Below are 17450 nucleotides of genomic sequence, written 5' to 3'. Positions count from 1 at the left end.
TTCCTCGCAGCCCTGTACACATGCTACAAGCCTTTTATGCTATGATGGAGTTAATAATTGCTCTTACAGGCTCTTTAACATTCGTCTCACATCCACTTTGCTTCTGGATAAGACTCAGCTGGAGCACATTTACAGCTGACATTAAAATGCGGCCACAGCGTACACAGAGAAATTGAATTTCTTTCCTCCCCCGCCTAAATGCAGATTGTGTCCTTTACGTCCTTCGAAACCAACAGTAAATATCTCATTTTACTCTCTCACCTAGACGTATCCTATCTTCGACGAAGAGATGCTTGCATTAGGTTTCTCTCTTGACTGGTATTGCTTTAAATTGTCTGTTTAGTTTATCCTCCACTAAGGTGAGGCAACATGTGTCACTGCAGTTTAAAATGGTAATTAATGCATCTTTTTCTCAACATTTTCTATTAAAATAAAGCGAGACGTGACCTATATCTGCTTTGGCAATGCCTGAAAAGATTAAAAACAACTAAACGTGCCTTTCTCGCTTGGCAAAAGCTTGTTTCTCACTGTCGACATTCCAGCTGTTAGCTCGAGGCTCGTGCTGACCTTTCACATCTGTTCCCGCTGAACAGCTTAAGCTGCTAAGCTACAATATGCAGAAACCACCAGCCAAGAAAAACGCTCCCGTTGGGTTTATAATTACATCTGGAAACAAAACAGATGTCTCTAAAAGGTTTATCTAATAAATGTGGGCTTGATGTATTGTAAGGGCTGAAATGTGGCATCAAAGCACAGAATTTATGAGGACATATCTTCATACAGTGATTTTTTTGCATTATCTCTAAATAAGTTTGACTTCCAAAGAAGTTATGAGGTTGCGGGGAGCTAGTACCTATCTCCAGAGGTCAACAAGTTGGAGGTGTTGGGTTATGCACTTGGCAGGTTGATGGTCTATCAAAGGGACACATGGAGAAAAGTCAGACAACCCTTCACATTCACAACTAGTGACAATTTAGAGTTGCCTCCTCAGTTGCACGTTCTTAGCCTTGAATCCAGACAAACTATAGTAGAAGCAAATGATTTTGCTCTGCAGGTCGGTCCAGCCATGCTCCATCGTAGCCTAAGCAGGTCTACCACTGGCTAAGCCAAGTGTGGGTCAATCACAGCACTTTGTGTTCGTAGGGACACGTTGGATGGGCTTTAAGACAGAGTAAAACCTCAAAGATGGCATCAGATCAGGAACAGTGCTCCCTTCAAACAAGACTTACGGCATCAACTTTGGGCGATTTAGATTTGAAGAGATTGGATTGAGATGTAATCTTATGTTGGTACTTAAGTCTTTTGTTTTGAAAATGTCTGTATTTGCTGTTTGCTGATGGGACGTAGAAATACGTCGCGATGTTTGTTGCTCCGATTGGTCCTAGCAGAGACAGTTTAAAAAGACAACCATACACCCTGCCCCTACAACATAGCTCCCATCATGAGCCTGTCCAGGATATATAGGATGATTTACTAGGCTATCATTTTATTGTTTTGTGGGAGGAAACTGGAGCACCATGCAAAAAAACGTTCTGTGCCACCATTAAAGCTGTTAGTACGAATCTACAGAACAAGCTAGGTTAGGAACGCAAACACCGTCACAGAACACTCCCACCTCCCCTCCGGTATCTTCCCAGAGAGGTTTCTGCCGGAACCAGAAACCCACGATGCCGGATGAAACGAGACAGCGCCAAACACAATATGCCATTTTCTAGGTCCAAACGTCTCTTGCTGTCCGTGATTTCAAACAGTGTTTTTCTTTTTGGGACTCTGATAGTTTATCCTAAAGTTGAAGTGGTAGCAGCTGGCTATTTCTCCCTCTCTGAGCAGAAAACCTCTCACACCAGTGGTGTTCTGTTGCTAAATACACGAGTGTGAAATATAAGGAGGACTCAGGGACGTGCAGCAGTTTGGCGAGACTGATAACTGGATGGTCCAACGATTGGTTTTGGTCCAAAACGTGTCATTGGTGGAGGTTTTCAGACAAATGCAGGAGAACTACTTAATTGTTTTCATTTTTTAATCTCCACAATATATTTATATTTACACTATGTTAGAATGTTGTAAAGAGGCATGAAAAAAGTAAGCTAATTTGTTTTCCAAATCTGCTATAGCAGCTTTCATATCGACGTCTTCACCTTTGTTAACATTTGTTAACATGTTGATTTTTAATCAATTTAAAACAATTTTCCCATTAAGGATTACAGCTGTGTAAACAATGCTTCTACTTTCAGCTCCTATTTCTTGCATTATTTTATTGAACTTCATGCACACATGCATTGCTGTTAGTTGTAGCTCCTCTTGATATTCCTCTACAGCCTGGACAGATTACCTCACGATTATTGAGGTTTCTTTAGGTTGTCCTCAACGTAACTCCCCCACCCCCCCAGTGACATTAAAGCCCCTCACACAGCGTTTACCCTGCTTCCTGCACAGCCTCTGGATATGAGCCATATCTTGGAAAAATGCATGTCTTGCAGTGCTGATATCTAAAACACAAAGCCAGCCATCATTTCCAAGTATGAGATGAAGAACAAGAGATAAAAATACTGTGCAGTTCCACACAAACACAGACTCCAGATGCATTGAGTGTGTGCACTGGATGGAGCGCATGCAATTTTATGCACTAAAACCTGAAAAATTGTTATTTTTTATGACAAAACAAATAAAATCTTTTAACCAGCATTATTTCTGCGACCTTTTTAGTACTTTCTCTTGTAGTTTGCACACTTAAATGCAATTTTTAAAAATAATTTGAGGAAATGTTCTGGTCATTGTAAATGTGTGTTATGCAAAGAGGTTGGGATGGAGTCCCAGAATAAAGTACTTGTGAATTAATGCATCTTTGTGGTTTTTATTTTAATTATTGCAATTTTTATTCAAGATAGCAACAATCAAGGAATTGTTCAGACATGGTAGTGTGCATTTCTTCAGTGCTTTGTGGGAATGACAGAACAAGGTTTGGGGGATAACTTGTGACTTGATTTCAGCTCTGATTTTAAAAGTGTTTTTGCAAAATTGAAATAAAAATCCAGGAGTGATGAATTGTGCACTTTACATTTGGATTCTATGTTCTTAATCGATTATCAGTCATTTTAAATGTGAAATAATGCATGATATGAATGCTTCCGCCCTCTGATGTATAATAAAAAAATGGATTATTTCAAAATAATAACATTAAGAAGTCTGATATGTGCTCTCTAATCCTGATTCTGGGCTACAGCTCCTAATTACAAATAGTGTTCAGCAGATAATTGGGGGAAAAAAATTAATCTCCTCAATTGCAAGATGATCAAATAAAACCATCTCATTGCTGTTATTCCTATCACGTCTCACATTCTTCTCACCAAAAGCGATGCAAATATATGTGAAGGTTTTGTGTTACACCTCTCACGCAGACGGAAACGGCATTGCTTATCTGCTAATTATTGTAGCATGAAAGCCACCTGCTGCCACTGTGGCAGATGAAAGACGACACTGTTTCTGCACCATAGCTAGCTTATTCCTTTATGTTCTGTTTTGTATTGCCGTGAGTTAAAGGAAAGGCCTAAAAAGGGCAAATGCCTACAATGCGTGTTCACTTGAAAATAGTGTAATGAGAATAAAACCCATAGAAGAAGACATCCATGCAATCTCTGGACAGAAAACACCAGTTGTTGTTGCATTGAGGATAATAAATATAAAAGAAATTGTCTTGACTTTTAAACAACAGTTGCTATAACTTTGTAACTTGCACATTTCTCTAATTAGCATTGCATCAAAGAATTTAAATTTCTATCAGTTTGTACAAAATATTTAGAATTTTTGAAGAAAATTACAATGAACTCCTGAAAGACAGGTTGATTTATCTGTAAATATTTGGTGCCAGGTCCCAGATTGAGGATTTGTCTCAAAATGTAGGTGACTCAAACTGGGTCATTTTAAAACTTCATTAAGTATATATTTTTATGAGCTGAGCAGAGAATTTATATTTTCAAGAGTACTTTCTTACTTCATCTGTTTTTGTCCTTTTAGTAATTTATCACTCAATAAATCGATACATTTGCGGTGGTCTTTAGTAGGAATGAATGCCTTGTAGGTCACACTCGTAGGGAGGAAAAGCTCCCGGAAAAGTTCCGCCACTTTCAGGAACTAGAAGTGAGCCACGTCATAGCTGAGCTTCAAATTTAGTCTTATTTTCTGATATTTGGACATCTGGCCTTGGATTCAATAACAGCAGCGCAGCTCTACCACTGACTCTGTTGCTCTGCAACGTTGATATTTTATCTCCACAAATAAGACAAGCTTGGAGGAGTTCTGCTGTGTGGTGGAGTCACTAATGCTAACGGTTAGCTTCTGCTAGCTGAGACATTCTCTGCTGCTTCCTGGATGCAAAACCAACAACAGCCTTCCTCGTCGTGAGTCAAGATGGGCGAGTCAATGAATGCTAAGTAACAGTGTGACATAGATCTGTCAGGATTTTCTAATCCTAGAGCTTCACTGTCTATTTTCTATCAGAAGCTAATGCAGGAGATAGGTGTAGGAGACTACTTTATGTTTAGGCTGCATGAAAAATACAGAGTAACTGATTATGATCAAAAAAGTAAATAACAAATGGCTTTTTTTGGTGTTCCACACCTTTAGCTGAAAACTCACTTGTTCACGCTGGTTTTTGCGTGACCTTTATCACACCACCCTCTCCTTATCCTGCTCCTTCTACCTTTTCTGCCTTTCCCGGGATCCATGAAGTTGTTAAACTGTGTTTTAACTTTGTTTTTACATCTGTCTATTGTAAATGACCTTGACCTTGAAAGGGGTTCAATCCTGATGCGCAATACATTGAAATTTTGTACAATATTGTAAACTTTTCCAAAGGGTTCGAATGAAACCAAGACTTTGGTTTCTTGTGGACGTTTCGCCTCTCATCCAAGGAATTTTGTCTATTCTGACTGTAGAAAAAGGGAGAGTCAAACTAATACATTTCTAAACAAGCTGAAACTACCTCTGAATACCTCTCCTCCCATTTCCCGAGGAGTTGTTGATGTCATTAGGTTCTATTGTGTTTGAATGGTTGTTTTGATTAGATGCAGGAGGGTGAGACCTAGGCTGAAATGATTTTGGAATTAGGTGTCATAGCTGCATTGTAGGTGCTGGTAGGTGAAACCTGAGACCTCTTCGTCTGTTTAATGCAGGCCCTTCCCATTTCACATAGATCTCTTATACTTTTATACCAAAAACACGCGTGAGATCTTTGGCCTGAGTTGCTGCTAACCAGCATTATTTACACACTATTCAGTGTTTGAAAGTATTCTTTTTTCCCCTGACTTGAGGAATCTGTTATGTTTAATAAATTGCATCATAACCAAGAGAAATGTCTTTTTGATTCACTTTTGTCCCTAAAAATTTAGAGAAAGCTCTAAATGCTTCTTTTGCTGTTTATTTGCACTTTTATTTCCTCTAGAATTGGAAAATGTCCAGCCTGTCGGTGAGAATGCATCCCTAATAGCTGCATAAAATATCACGTGAAGCCAAATCATAGAATGGTGTGCCTACTGGTTAATGCACTAATGCAAAACGCCCAAAGATGTTGTGCCAAACCTGAGAGAAGCTTCTTCCGTGAACCTGTTGACTCCAAACATCTGACCTTTTGTTTGTCCTCGCCTCTCAGAGCCATCCAGATGAGTTTTACACTGAAGCCTTTGCTAAATGCTTAGCAGCGTTGCATCGCTGTTACTCTAAATTGGGTTTTCCTTCTCTAACTGTACTCAAGGGTGCACAGATTAATTAATTTAATTAATTCCTGTGGCGTTAAGGAGCGGCCAATCCCACTAAAACATTTTCATCACAATCAGCATTGTTGGAGAGTTTTTGTATCACATCTTGGTGTAAATCCTCCCCCATCAGCATGCAGAGCATCTCAGTTTTGTGTGTGCGCAGCTTTCAGTGTGAATTCACATGCTGCTGAGATGAACTGCCCCTAGTTTTCTATCAGTCAAAGGCAGGGGCTACCACCACACCGCCCACGACCGTCGTATTCTTAATAAAGATCAAAATAATTTCCCTCCCCGTCCTCTATCTCTGCCGGCCTCTCTAAACCTCCTGTATCACTTCCTCTCCCTCCCTTATGTTTCTGTCTCTCCCCCTACACTGCACCAACATACATTTTTCAAGAAAACCTTCTCTCCACGTTTTCTTCTTGTCAGACTATCCGTCATATAAATTCTCCCCACAATTAAGTTGCAAGAACAGCGAGCTATAGATAATCGAATGAATCAAGGGAAAATAAACACCCGTGTCACAAGTTGGAGTTGTTTTAGTGATCTTGTTTTTTTTACAGTGAGAACTTTTATAATACACACCTGCTTCCTGTTTATGGAACTCCAAAGTGTTCAAACTGAAATAATTAAATTTAATTTCATTTGTTTATTTGTGAAGCCCTTTACCACCGCCAATCAAGGCCGCCCAAAGTGCTAAACACCGCCAATGCACCAAAAATCATAATTGAGCATGAAGTAATGAGTTCGTATACAATGAATCAAGCTATCTGACAACTTATGCAATGACTAAAATCAGATAAAATAACAGGTAGACCTAGATAGAACCAGATCAGTTCCTGCAGTGAACCCTACTCCCTGGTTTAACGACAGCCTTCGCAGTCTGAAGCGCCAATGCAGAAAAATTGAGCGTTTGTGGAAGAAAACCCATCTCCACGTCCATCTGCTGCACCTAAAGGATCTTCTGACATCCTTTAACTCTGCAGCCAGAGACGTGAGGGTTTCCTATTTCTCCAACCTGGTGTCCCAGAGCAAAGGGAACCCCAAGGTGCTGTTTAACACCATCAGCAGCATCGTCTCTCCTGCCTCTCCTACAGCCTCCATCCACTCTGTTGCAGACTGTGAGAACTTTCTGTCTTTCTTTGTGGACAAAGTCAATAAGGTTAGATCTAGCATCTCTCCTTCAGCCTTATCGCCGCCTCTCCCGACTTCAACCAGGCCCATCATCCTAGATAGCTTTGCTCCTGTTTCTCTGCCTGAGTTAACCAAACTAGTTAACTCTATGAAGACCTCTGCATGCCCCCTCCACATCTTACCCTTATCTTTGCTTAAAAGTGCTTTTCTGTCCATCGGTCCCAGCGTGCTCTCTATAATTAATGCTTCTCTGGTTTCTGGTCAGGTCCTTGCTTACTTTAAGAACGCTGTAATCCACCCGCTTCTTAAAAAACCGAGTCTCGACCCCTCTCTCCATAGCAGCTTCAGACCCATCTCTAAACTTCATCTCCAAGATCTTGGAAACGATTGTTGCTAAACAACTCACAGCTGCTCTTGATGAACATAACATCTATGATAGCTTCCAGTCAGGTTTTCGTAGAGCTCATTCTACTGAAATAGCTCTTCTTAGGGTCTCTAATGACCTTCTGACTCACAGTGATGCAGGAGACTGTTCTGTTCTGGTCCTGCTGGACCTGACTGCAGCCTTTGACACTGTTGACCATCACCTGCTACTGGAGAGGCTGAGAGACTGGGTAGGCCTATCAGGATCTGCTCTGGAGTGGTTCTCCTCTTATCTCTCTGAGCGCTCCTTTTCTGTGGCCGTCTCCAAGTTTAGGTCCTCCACCACCTCTCTTACCCATGGTGTCCCACAAGGTTCTGTGCTGGGGCATCTGCTCTTCCTCCTCTATCTGCTTCCTCTTCAGCACATCCTGAGCTCCTTCAAAGGAATCTCCTACCATCTTTATGCAGATGACATCCAACTGTACATCTCCTTTAAGCCCCATGAGATGTCTAAGCTGCAGCTGTTACACACCTGCTTAGACTATCAAAACCTGGATGGCTGGGAGCTTTCTACAGCTGAATGAAGATAAGACCGAGATCCTCATCTGTGCCCCAGACAAGCTGGTTCCCAAAGTCAGAGACTCCCTTGGTCAGCTTGCTTCTCACACCAAACCTTCTGTCAGGAATCTTGGTGTGACCTTTGACCCAGCTCTCACCCTGGATTCTCATGTCAGTTCTCTTGTTCACTCCTCCTTCTTCCATCTCAGGAACATTGCTAAGCTGAGTCCCATTCTGTCCCGCTCTGAACCAGAGACAGTTCTCCACACCTTCATCTCCTCACGCTTAGACTACTGTAACTCTCTTTTCACGTGTCTGAGCAAAACCTCCTCATGATTTTTATCTTGAGAGATGCTATAGAAATGATACTTTCTTCTTCTTCTTCTTCTACCTAAAACTTATAGCACACATGTAAAACATGAATAAACCTGACACACTGTGACTGGACATAATTTGTGCACAGGAGTATGGTTTGCCATTGGTAATATTTAGTAAGTAAGTAAGTAAGTAAGTAAGTAAGTAAAAGTTTATTTGTATAGCGCCTTTCACAGATATAAATCACAAAGCGCTATACAACATGATAAAGATCAGGGCAAATACCTCTAACCAATAAAAACATCCGAAAAACAATAGCAGTGATAAACGTAGAAAATAAAATCATGACTATAAACAAAGTGAAGGTGTGAAACCGAACAAAGCCATCTTTCTGAAACATTTAGGGAGGGAACGCTTGGATGAAAAGGTGAGTTTTTAGATGATCTTTAAAGATCTCTACAGTGTTAGAGAGACGGAGGTTTGAAGGTAGACTGTTCCAAAGTCTGGGTGCAATAGTCTGAAAGGCCCTGTCCCCTTTGGTTTTCAGTCTGGTTCGAGGAACAGCCAGGAGGTTTTCAGATGTGGATCTAAGGTTCCGAGAGGTGATGTGTGGAGATAAAAGCTCAGATAGGTAGCTTGGAGCCTGGTTGTTAAGAGCTCTATAGGTCACGACTAAAACTTTAAACTGTATTCTATATTCTACCGGGAGCCAGTGGAGGGACTGTAAAACTGGAGTGATGTGAGCTCGTCTGCTGGATTTGGTTAGGAGTCTGGCTGCTGCATTTTGGATGGCTTGAAGGCGTGAGAGGGAGGTTTTGCTGAGACCAGTAAAAAGAGTGTTGCAATAGTCTAAGCGTGATGACACAAAGGCATGGATGATTTTTTACAGATCTGCAGTAGAAACCAGTTTACGGACTTTTGAAATGTTTCTCAGTTGAAAGAAACAAGAGCGGGAGATGGTTTTGACGTGTGAGTCTAAACTTAAAGCTGGATCAAAAATAACTCCTAGGTTTCTAATGTTGGCCTTGGCTGATGGGCAAAAATACACAATTTCTTGCTCGATTTTTGGCTGAAGTTCCCGGGGTGCAGCGATCAGGGTCTCTGTCTTGTTAGCATTGAGGACAAGAAAGTTGATGGACAGCCAGTTACTGATCTGGGTCAGGCAGAGTACAAGTGTGGCCAGCCTGTCCAACTGGTGTGGCATAAAGGACACTTAGAGCTGAATATCATCAGCGTAGATGTGGTAGGAGATGTCTGGGAAAGACTGAATGATGCCAGCTAGGGGAAGAATATAGAATGTGAATAGTAGAGGTCCTAGAACTGAACCTTGTGGGACCCCGCATGTTAGAGAGGCAGTATCTGAAGAGAAGGTTTCGGACTTCACTGTGAATGTTCTGTGGGTGAGATAAGAAGAGAGCCAGTCTAGAGCAGAACCTGAAATCCCAGCCAGGGCCTTTAACCTGTTTAGTGGAACGTTGTGGTCTACAGTGTCAAAAGCTGCACTGAGGTCAAGCAGGACCATGACAGAGCATTTCCCTGCATCAGCAGCCATCAGGAGGTCATTATGCACCCTTACTAGAGCAGCCTCAGTTGAGTGTTGCTTCAGAAAGCCAGATTGGAAGGGGTCAGAGATCTTTGACTTAGAAAACCAGGATCTGAGTTGGGTTTCAACCACCTTCTCAAGTACTCTGCTGATGAAAGGTAGCTTAGAAATGGGCCTAAAGTTACTGGTGGAGCTGGCGTCAAGGTTGGGTTTCTTTAAGAGAGGAGTCACTACTGCATTTTTAAAGTAAGATGGAACACAGCCTTGGCTCAGTGAGCTGTTGATTATAGTCAACAGAGATGGACTGATAGAGGCAAGGGACCCGACTAAAACAGAGGGAGTTAAGATATCTGAAGAGCATGATGAGAGTTTCATCTGACTGATTACTGAGGTTAAGTCATTTAGTTTAATTGGGGAGAAGGAGGTGAAAGACTCGGAGCACTGAGGGGCCTCCCCTCCCGAGGGGGTGAGGGCTGGTGGAATGCTGGATCTCAAATTCAACACCTTGTTTGCAAAAAAGTGGAGAAAGGTGTTACAGTCATCAGCTGAAGATAGCTGAGCCTGCTGCGGAGAAGACACAATGCTGGAGATGGTATCAAACAAAACCTTAGGATTATTCTTATTTTGGCATATGAGGTTGCTGAAGAAAGAAGACCTGGCATTTTCTACAGCTTCGTTGTATGACTCGAGAAGTTCTTTAAAATATTTGCGATGAACAACCAGACCTGTCCTCTTCCACCGTCGTTCCGCTTTTCTATAGGAGCGTCTAAGTTCAAGAATCTGGTTGTTCAGACAGGGTGAACTGGAGGCACTGGAACTGCGGCTGGTTTTGTAAGGGGCGACCTGATCTAGAATTTTGAGGCAGTGATCATTAAATGAGGTGGTAAGGAGCTCTACGTCATCAGAGGAAGGAGGTACAAAGTCAAAGAGGGAGGAGAAATTTAAAATGGTAGGACTGTTGATAATACGTCTTTGCTTAGCAGAGACTGGTAAAAGAGATTCAGAATTTAAGTTAATATGAAAAGAAACTGACTTATGGTCACTGAACACAACATCATTTATCTGCAGCTTATCAACAAGAAGTCCGTAGGAAAAGACCAGATCCAGGGTGTGGCCTGCTCTGTGAGTGGGACCAGACACGTGTTGAGAGAAATTAAAAGAATTCATCATGTTTAGGAACTCCCTAGTGAAGCTGTTAGATAGATCCTCAGCGTGGATGTTGAAATCTCCAACAATGGTTATCCTGTCTAGTTTAATAGTTGAAGATAGGAGATCCTGAAAGTCAGACAGGAAGGATGAAGTAGATCCAGGTGGGCGATAGACCAGAATTCCATAAACTGGTTGAACTCGACCAATTTTAATCATGATCATCTCGAATGAGCTGTAGGAGTTTGAGGATATAATTTGGCACAAAAAGTGTTTCTTAAAGATAACAGCTGTTCCTCCACCGCGGCCTGTGGTTCGTGGAGCAGAGAAGAAAGAGCAGTCTTGAGGACAGAGCTCACGGAGATGAGTGACATCATTTTCGCGCTGCCACGACTCAGAAATCCACCAAAAGTTAAATTTTTTGGTCTGGAACAGATTGTTGAGGATGTGAGACTTGTTGGCGATGGAGCACGCGTTTGTCAACATCATTTTTGCGGAGGAATCTGGCGATGTGTGTGCCGCGGGCTCGATAATGGCGGGCTTGATAATGGCGGGCGGCTGTCAGGCTAAGCTACGTAGCGACTCCAGGCTACGCCCGCGGAGGTTCTTTGCCTCCCATGCCTTCAGGTAGCATCCCGCATCAGGGGCTCCATTTAGCAGTGAGATCAGCCCAACTCCGTTTAGTTTCTGTTGGATCCGCCACAACACAGCTGCGGAGCAGCGATCAGGTAGAGCTTCGCCTCTCAGGATCTTTCGAAGCTGAACGAAGAAGCCAGCTCTCTTCCCCTCCTGGGCAGCGGCAGGCCGACAGGTAACAGAGGGCCGAGACCCGGGTTAACGCCAGGTTCCAGAGTTCTGGAGGTTGATCATCGCGGACCTGATCGACAACAGTAAGTCTCGATCATATGTTAGCAGGGACTCCGCACCAGATAGAGAAAAAACAATAAAAAACAACAAATAACCAAAACAGATCAGGAGCCTAGCAGACACACAGCCACTCATGGGCGCCATCTTGCCTCAATTTAGAATTCTCATTGGCCGCTGGAGGGTGTAACATTGTTGTCGCCATCTTGGATGGGTTCCTTAACTCTCTAAACCCAACTAGACTCAACACAAAGTGAGTACCTGTGACCGTTTTTGTGCAGCCTACAGATGCAACAACCAGTGTACTCTTGAAAACAAATCACTTGGAATTTCAATTGACTTATCTAGCCTACCTAATGGGATTTTATATTTGAATGAATTTTAATTCAATTATATTTATATATTAATATTTTAACTATTGTCTGATTTTGTGGAAAAACATAATAAAATGTGCTTTTTAGTTGGGTAAGCACCTTCCCCAGTAGAAATAAATGCACTAGGGGCAAATGGAGACCCATCTAAGATGGCGGCCCGCTGTCACGCCAGCTCCAATAGTGCGCCTGTGACTCATTAAGCAGCCAATCACAAACTGGATCCACTCTGTTTGTCTTGATTGACAGATTAAGACATTCTAGTGAAAAGTGTAATTGTGAAACAAATCAGCCATCTGAAAAAAACACTATTGTAAAATTAAAGCTGACTTCGTGTAAAAGACATTATGTAATAAATACAGAAATAATGACGTAAAAATGCCTCAATAATATTTTGCATTATTGGGGAGAATTCACGCGCTACGATGGACTGGCTCTCTGTCCAGAGTTGTTATGTTCCTGGGCAGAGGTGAGTCACACCATCTCCTCTCACCAGAGTCTGAGTTGATTCTCCACAGGTGAGGAGCAGAGGGAGCAACACCTGCAGGTGATTCTCAAATCAGGAACGCGGGTTTAAAAGGAGGATGGAGACACTTCACTTTGCCGGATGATTGCACCAGTTTAGGTAGCACCAGCCACTCGACTCTGAACGTTGATCTTGTAAATTCGTGTTTTGACTCGCCTTCGACTAGTGGATTTATGACCTTGGATTGTATTTTGGATTTGGAATTGGATTATCCCTTACGCCTGTTTTTTTGTCTCGCTCAGGATCATCTCATCATCTACTCACCCTCGCTGTCTTCGTTTTCTGGAATATACTCATCACGTCCCATCCTCCTCCCCCGTTTCTGTTTGGCTTTCCCTCTGCTACCTCACCCCTCCTGGACCTCTCACCCTCTGCCCAGCGTCCTTCCCGGCTTCCCCTCCTCTCCTGATTATCCTGAGCACCTCAGAGACTCGAGCCGTATTGCTCATCCCCACAGGACTTCCCTGTGCTGTTTCAGTTACCCTTATTATAATAGACCTTTTACTTTACTGCTTTGGACTATGTGTGTTGATTCTGCATGTCTTGGGTTAGGCACTTGCCTCGAGTCATGACAAGAGTGTACCCCACCTGATTGCTCATTGACCGCTGGAGATAGGCACCAATTTCATGGTTAGATGACATTACTGTGGTATTTATCTATGTTTATTTATTTGATTTTGAACACTTTGGTGTTCCATCCATATTTGTTGTAGATGGCTTCATTTTATTTTCCTACAAGAAAGATTGAGTCAAATTGAGAATGCTTGCATGCTAATTTTACACTTTGCAACAAAAAGCAATAAACACCAGTGTATGACAGCAAAACAAACTCGAACTCAACATTTTAAAAGTTCAGTAAAAAGAAGATTGCCATTGGTTCTGGTAACCACCGCTGGACCCTCTCCTATAGACTTCTTTCCTCTGATATAGTAGTCGTGTTTCCACTATTGGAGTCCTGGGGTCATTTCTTGAAAGGGAAAAGTGACGGCAGGGAAAACTGTGGCAGGTGAATATTTGAAGGAACTCAAGTTCTTAATCTGATTCAAGTCAGAGCGGTTATTAACAACGTCACTAGTAATTTAATTCATTCACCTGATTTTCTCTGTTTACTTTTTGTCTGTATCAAAATCAGACCCCTGGTCAAAATGGCAACATAAAGAGATGATGGCTCCTTATAAAAGAGCGTTTCCTATTTCAGACCAGCCAGATGGTTCTGTGCAGCAACTCATTTAGTGTATTAGATTCCTAATGTGGTAGAGGACCAAAAATAATTGTGTTTCATACCCAGGAAAGTATTCTCACCAGCTGTATGGTCCCAGCTGAACACAAAGATCTGCAGCAAACAGTCGAGCTATTGTCTCCTCCCCTCTGACTGTAAACCATCACGACTGAATTGAAACATATTTTTGTTTACATATTTTACTACAAGAGGATTTAAGGTTTTATTTTCTAAGACCTTTTGTTTCCTAACTAAATGGTTCCTAATGAGTGAAAGTGTTGATGGTGGACTGATTTTGCCACTTGACTTAATGAGAAAAAGTGATGAGGACCATCGTTCCTCATCTTATTTCTGCTTTGATGTAAAATAAATCAAAATATGTTGCTATCCTGAATTTTGAGCACACTTATCTTGATCTGAATGTTGCAATCACAATAAGATTGTAATTTAATGCAATCAGCACTTCCAGTTTGAACGGCACAATACTGAAGGATGCATTTGTGTGGAAATGGTTTTACGGCATCGCCTCGGATTAATTCTGCAGGGAAATGATGAGGAGACGTCATTAGGCAGATGGTTGCATATGAAAAGCTTTGGGTCCTGTAGGGATTGTGAAATGTGTTCATTATTGTGCGAAACAACAAAGATTTGTTACATTTGACAAATCCTGCAGATTCAGAGGTTTTGCTAAACTCAGAAATTCCTCAATCAAAAAAATCTTACAAAGCAAAAGTAAAATAGGCCAAACTGATTAAATTGAGCATAAATTAAAAGCTTCAGGGTACAATGGGGCTCAACTATAAGGAGAAAAACCTTTTACATCATAAGAACATTAATGCTTTACTGTGCAAGAAAAACTATATTTTTGCCATTTTTGGTGGGGCAACACAAAGTAAAATCTAATGTAATAAAAAATGATAATAAAAATAAAAACATTCCCATTTTTTTCTAGAATTCTTGGACTTTTTGGGAAGAAATGGGAACTAAAATATGGTTTACAGAGAGATTTCCTTCCAGGCTGAAGGATTAATACATCAATCTTTGTTCATTTTGTATAAAAACAATGCAATAATACCCACAAGATTAGTCAAAAGTCTAAAAATTGCAGTCAAGTGGCTCTCTTAGAGGATGAATCTCGTATCTTCACTTCTGAGGACAAATATAAAATAAAGCCACAAGCAGCATATAAACATTTAACAGAGACCAACTTTATTCCCGTAACAGAGAAGTTTATGTAAGTAGTTTAACTGAAGAAATAGTGATAAATAGTGGCCATGATGTCATCAATTCCACTATTAAACACAACTGGAATTCTGAAGTCGGCATGTTGGTCCTTGCATCATGAGTGACAAGTTAACATCACTTTACTGCTTAGACTGTTGTGACAATTTCACATCAAACCACTTGTGATGAGGAAAATTACAATCGGTACATTCATCCTAAATGAGTTGAAGTCTCAGTTACCTGATGTTTTGATTTGAATCTGATTCAAACACATACATGCAAGTTTCAACTGAATAAAGGTTAGTTTCAATCAAATACATGCAAGTAACAATCGATTGCATGAACCTTTTCAATTAAATGCATGCAAGTTTCTATCAAATGCAGGTTTCAATCAAATACATGTAAGTTACCATTGATTACATGCAAGTTTCAATCGAATGCATGAAAGTTTCTATCCAATATTTCACAGTTTTACACTTTCAATTCAATTCAATTCAATTTTATTTACAAAGCGCCAAATCACGACAAGAGTCGTCTCAGGGTATTTCACATAATAAACATTCCAATTCTGGTCAGTTCATTAAGTCAATCAGAACAAAGTTTCCTATACAAGAAACCGAGCAAATTGCACGCATTTGCACTTAACTTGCTATCTTGAGACACCATCTTCATTATGTGATCGGTGTCATCTTTGAAAAAAAAAAAGTAAAACAATAGTTGAGTAACAACTTATTGCATTGTTCATAAACTGAGCTATTAAGCATTTAGATTACTCGTGTTTGCTTTGATTTCCTTTCCCTCTCTCCCCTTGCCCCTCGTGCGGTTGGACGTCAAGCTTCAGTGCTTGGCAGTGGCCTTCCTTTTGAATGTTGTCTCTATTGCTCTACTGTCACAGATCACTGGCCAGAGACTGGAGAGGCAACAGAGGCGTCGACACTGCTCTCCACTCAGACATTTCACAATGTTTCTCACTGAAGGGGTGATTTTCTGCTTGTCTGGAACAGTAAGAGATCCGGGCATATAAATGTCTGCGGTTATGAATGCAGCAAAATTGAGCCCATTGGACCAGAACTTCATACATGTGGCTTTGAGGAGGATTGGTAAGGAGCTCATATTGTTATTAAGTCAGCACAAAGGTAGCATAGTTATGATGCACAGACATTGATTTCTGAGCTTATTAGTTCATGCACATGTAAAGATATTAAAATAATAAGCAGGCTGGTGTCAATTTCTGATACTTCATTGTATTGTATTTTTAGTGTGCAATAAAATAAGCAAAAAGCAGATGTGCTGATTTTAGAGTCAGACAATTACCAAATTGATCCTAAGCGATAACCATTTGGCTGGCATAACAACCATATGTTTGAATTAACATTACATCTTTCATAATTATTATCTAGATAATAATCTTATTTTTAGATTGTTTGGTACAATCTTACATTGATTTACTTTGTAATATAACCCTTTTAGATACAGAGGAATAAAAAAAGCTAATTATTATTACAGTTCCATATTAATTGCTTGGTTTATGTTTACGTATTTGGCAGACGCTTTTGTCCAAAGCGACTTGCGGGTGACAATCAAGCCAGCAGGTTGCCCTGGAGGCCTTGGAAAAACATTTCTGACACACGAATTTATTGTTTTACTTTTACAAAAAAACAAGAGCTAGTTTTATACCAAAGGTTCATTCACTCATTCTCTCATTCTCTCTCTCTCTCTCTCTCTCTCACACACACACACACACACACACACACACACACACACACACACACACACACACACACACACACACACACACACACACACACACACACACACACACGCCCCGCAGGAAGAAACTGTGGAGGCTTCTGCTTTACGACAGTGTTTCTTTTCATACGGCAGGCCAGCATTTTACGGCACAGCGCCGGCATGTTCAGATTTTGTTGTTAGCTAAAAGCCAATCGTGCAGGGTTCTTTTCTTAATTCCAAGTGCATTTATCTTACGGTGAAGTGATCTAATCTGAACAAATGGACGTCGGGGAGCTTCTGAACTATCAGGTATGTATTTTTTTCAAGCAGTCAACGCAGGGAACGCTCTTTCTGTAATCTCTTAACTGTTGGCATGCATGTAGCAACACAGCCTTGCTAAAAGTTACCAATAAAATCCAGAAAGCTGATTAGTTTCTTATTTATTTATGTGTGGAGATCTACGAGTCTGTAAATTACCCATTCCTTGCGCTTCCATGGTAATGGAGCAGTTTAGCTTTTCTCATCGAAGAAAAACGTGACAGTTAGCTTGTTAGCTAATGAAGGCTAAGGATCGTCAGTTTATGTTTGCGTGGTTATTTTTGCCTCCCCTGGCTTTCCTAATGGATGCCTTTGTCTAGAGTAGTGTTTACGTCTATGTTTTTTTGTTTTTGTCCACAAAGAACAATAAAATAATCACTTATGA

The 17450-nt window shown here is 41.0% G+C and overlaps 1 protein-coding gene across 1 annotated transcript in view; it reads left to right on the top strand.

Annotated features, from left to right (window-relative positions):
* The first annotated feature begins 16878 nt into the window (after positions 1-16878).
* The window catches only part of ctnnbl1 (catenin, beta like 1), a 103704-nt gene continuing 103132 nt past the window's right edge, over positions 16879-17450 (top strand). Inside the window, exon 1 of the mRNA XM_015968564.3 lies at positions 16879-17056. Coding sequence (XP_015824050.1) covers positions 17027-17056 — 30 coding nt within the window. The 5' untranslated portion in view covers positions 16879-17026. The remainder of the gene's footprint in view (positions 17057-17450) is intronic.

Source organism: Nothobranchius furzeri, chromosome 15, assembly GCF_043380555.1.
Source record: "Nothobranchius furzeri strain GRZ-AD chromosome 15, NfurGRZ-RIMD1, whole genome shotgun sequence".
In the NCBI taxonomy this organism is placed as follows: Eukaryota; Metazoa; Chordata; class Actinopteri; order Cyprinodontiformes; family Nothobranchiidae; genus Nothobranchius; species Nothobranchius furzeri.
The sequence above is the reverse complement of the archived record's forward strand: the minus strand, read 5'-3'. Positions and strand labels throughout refer to the sequence as shown.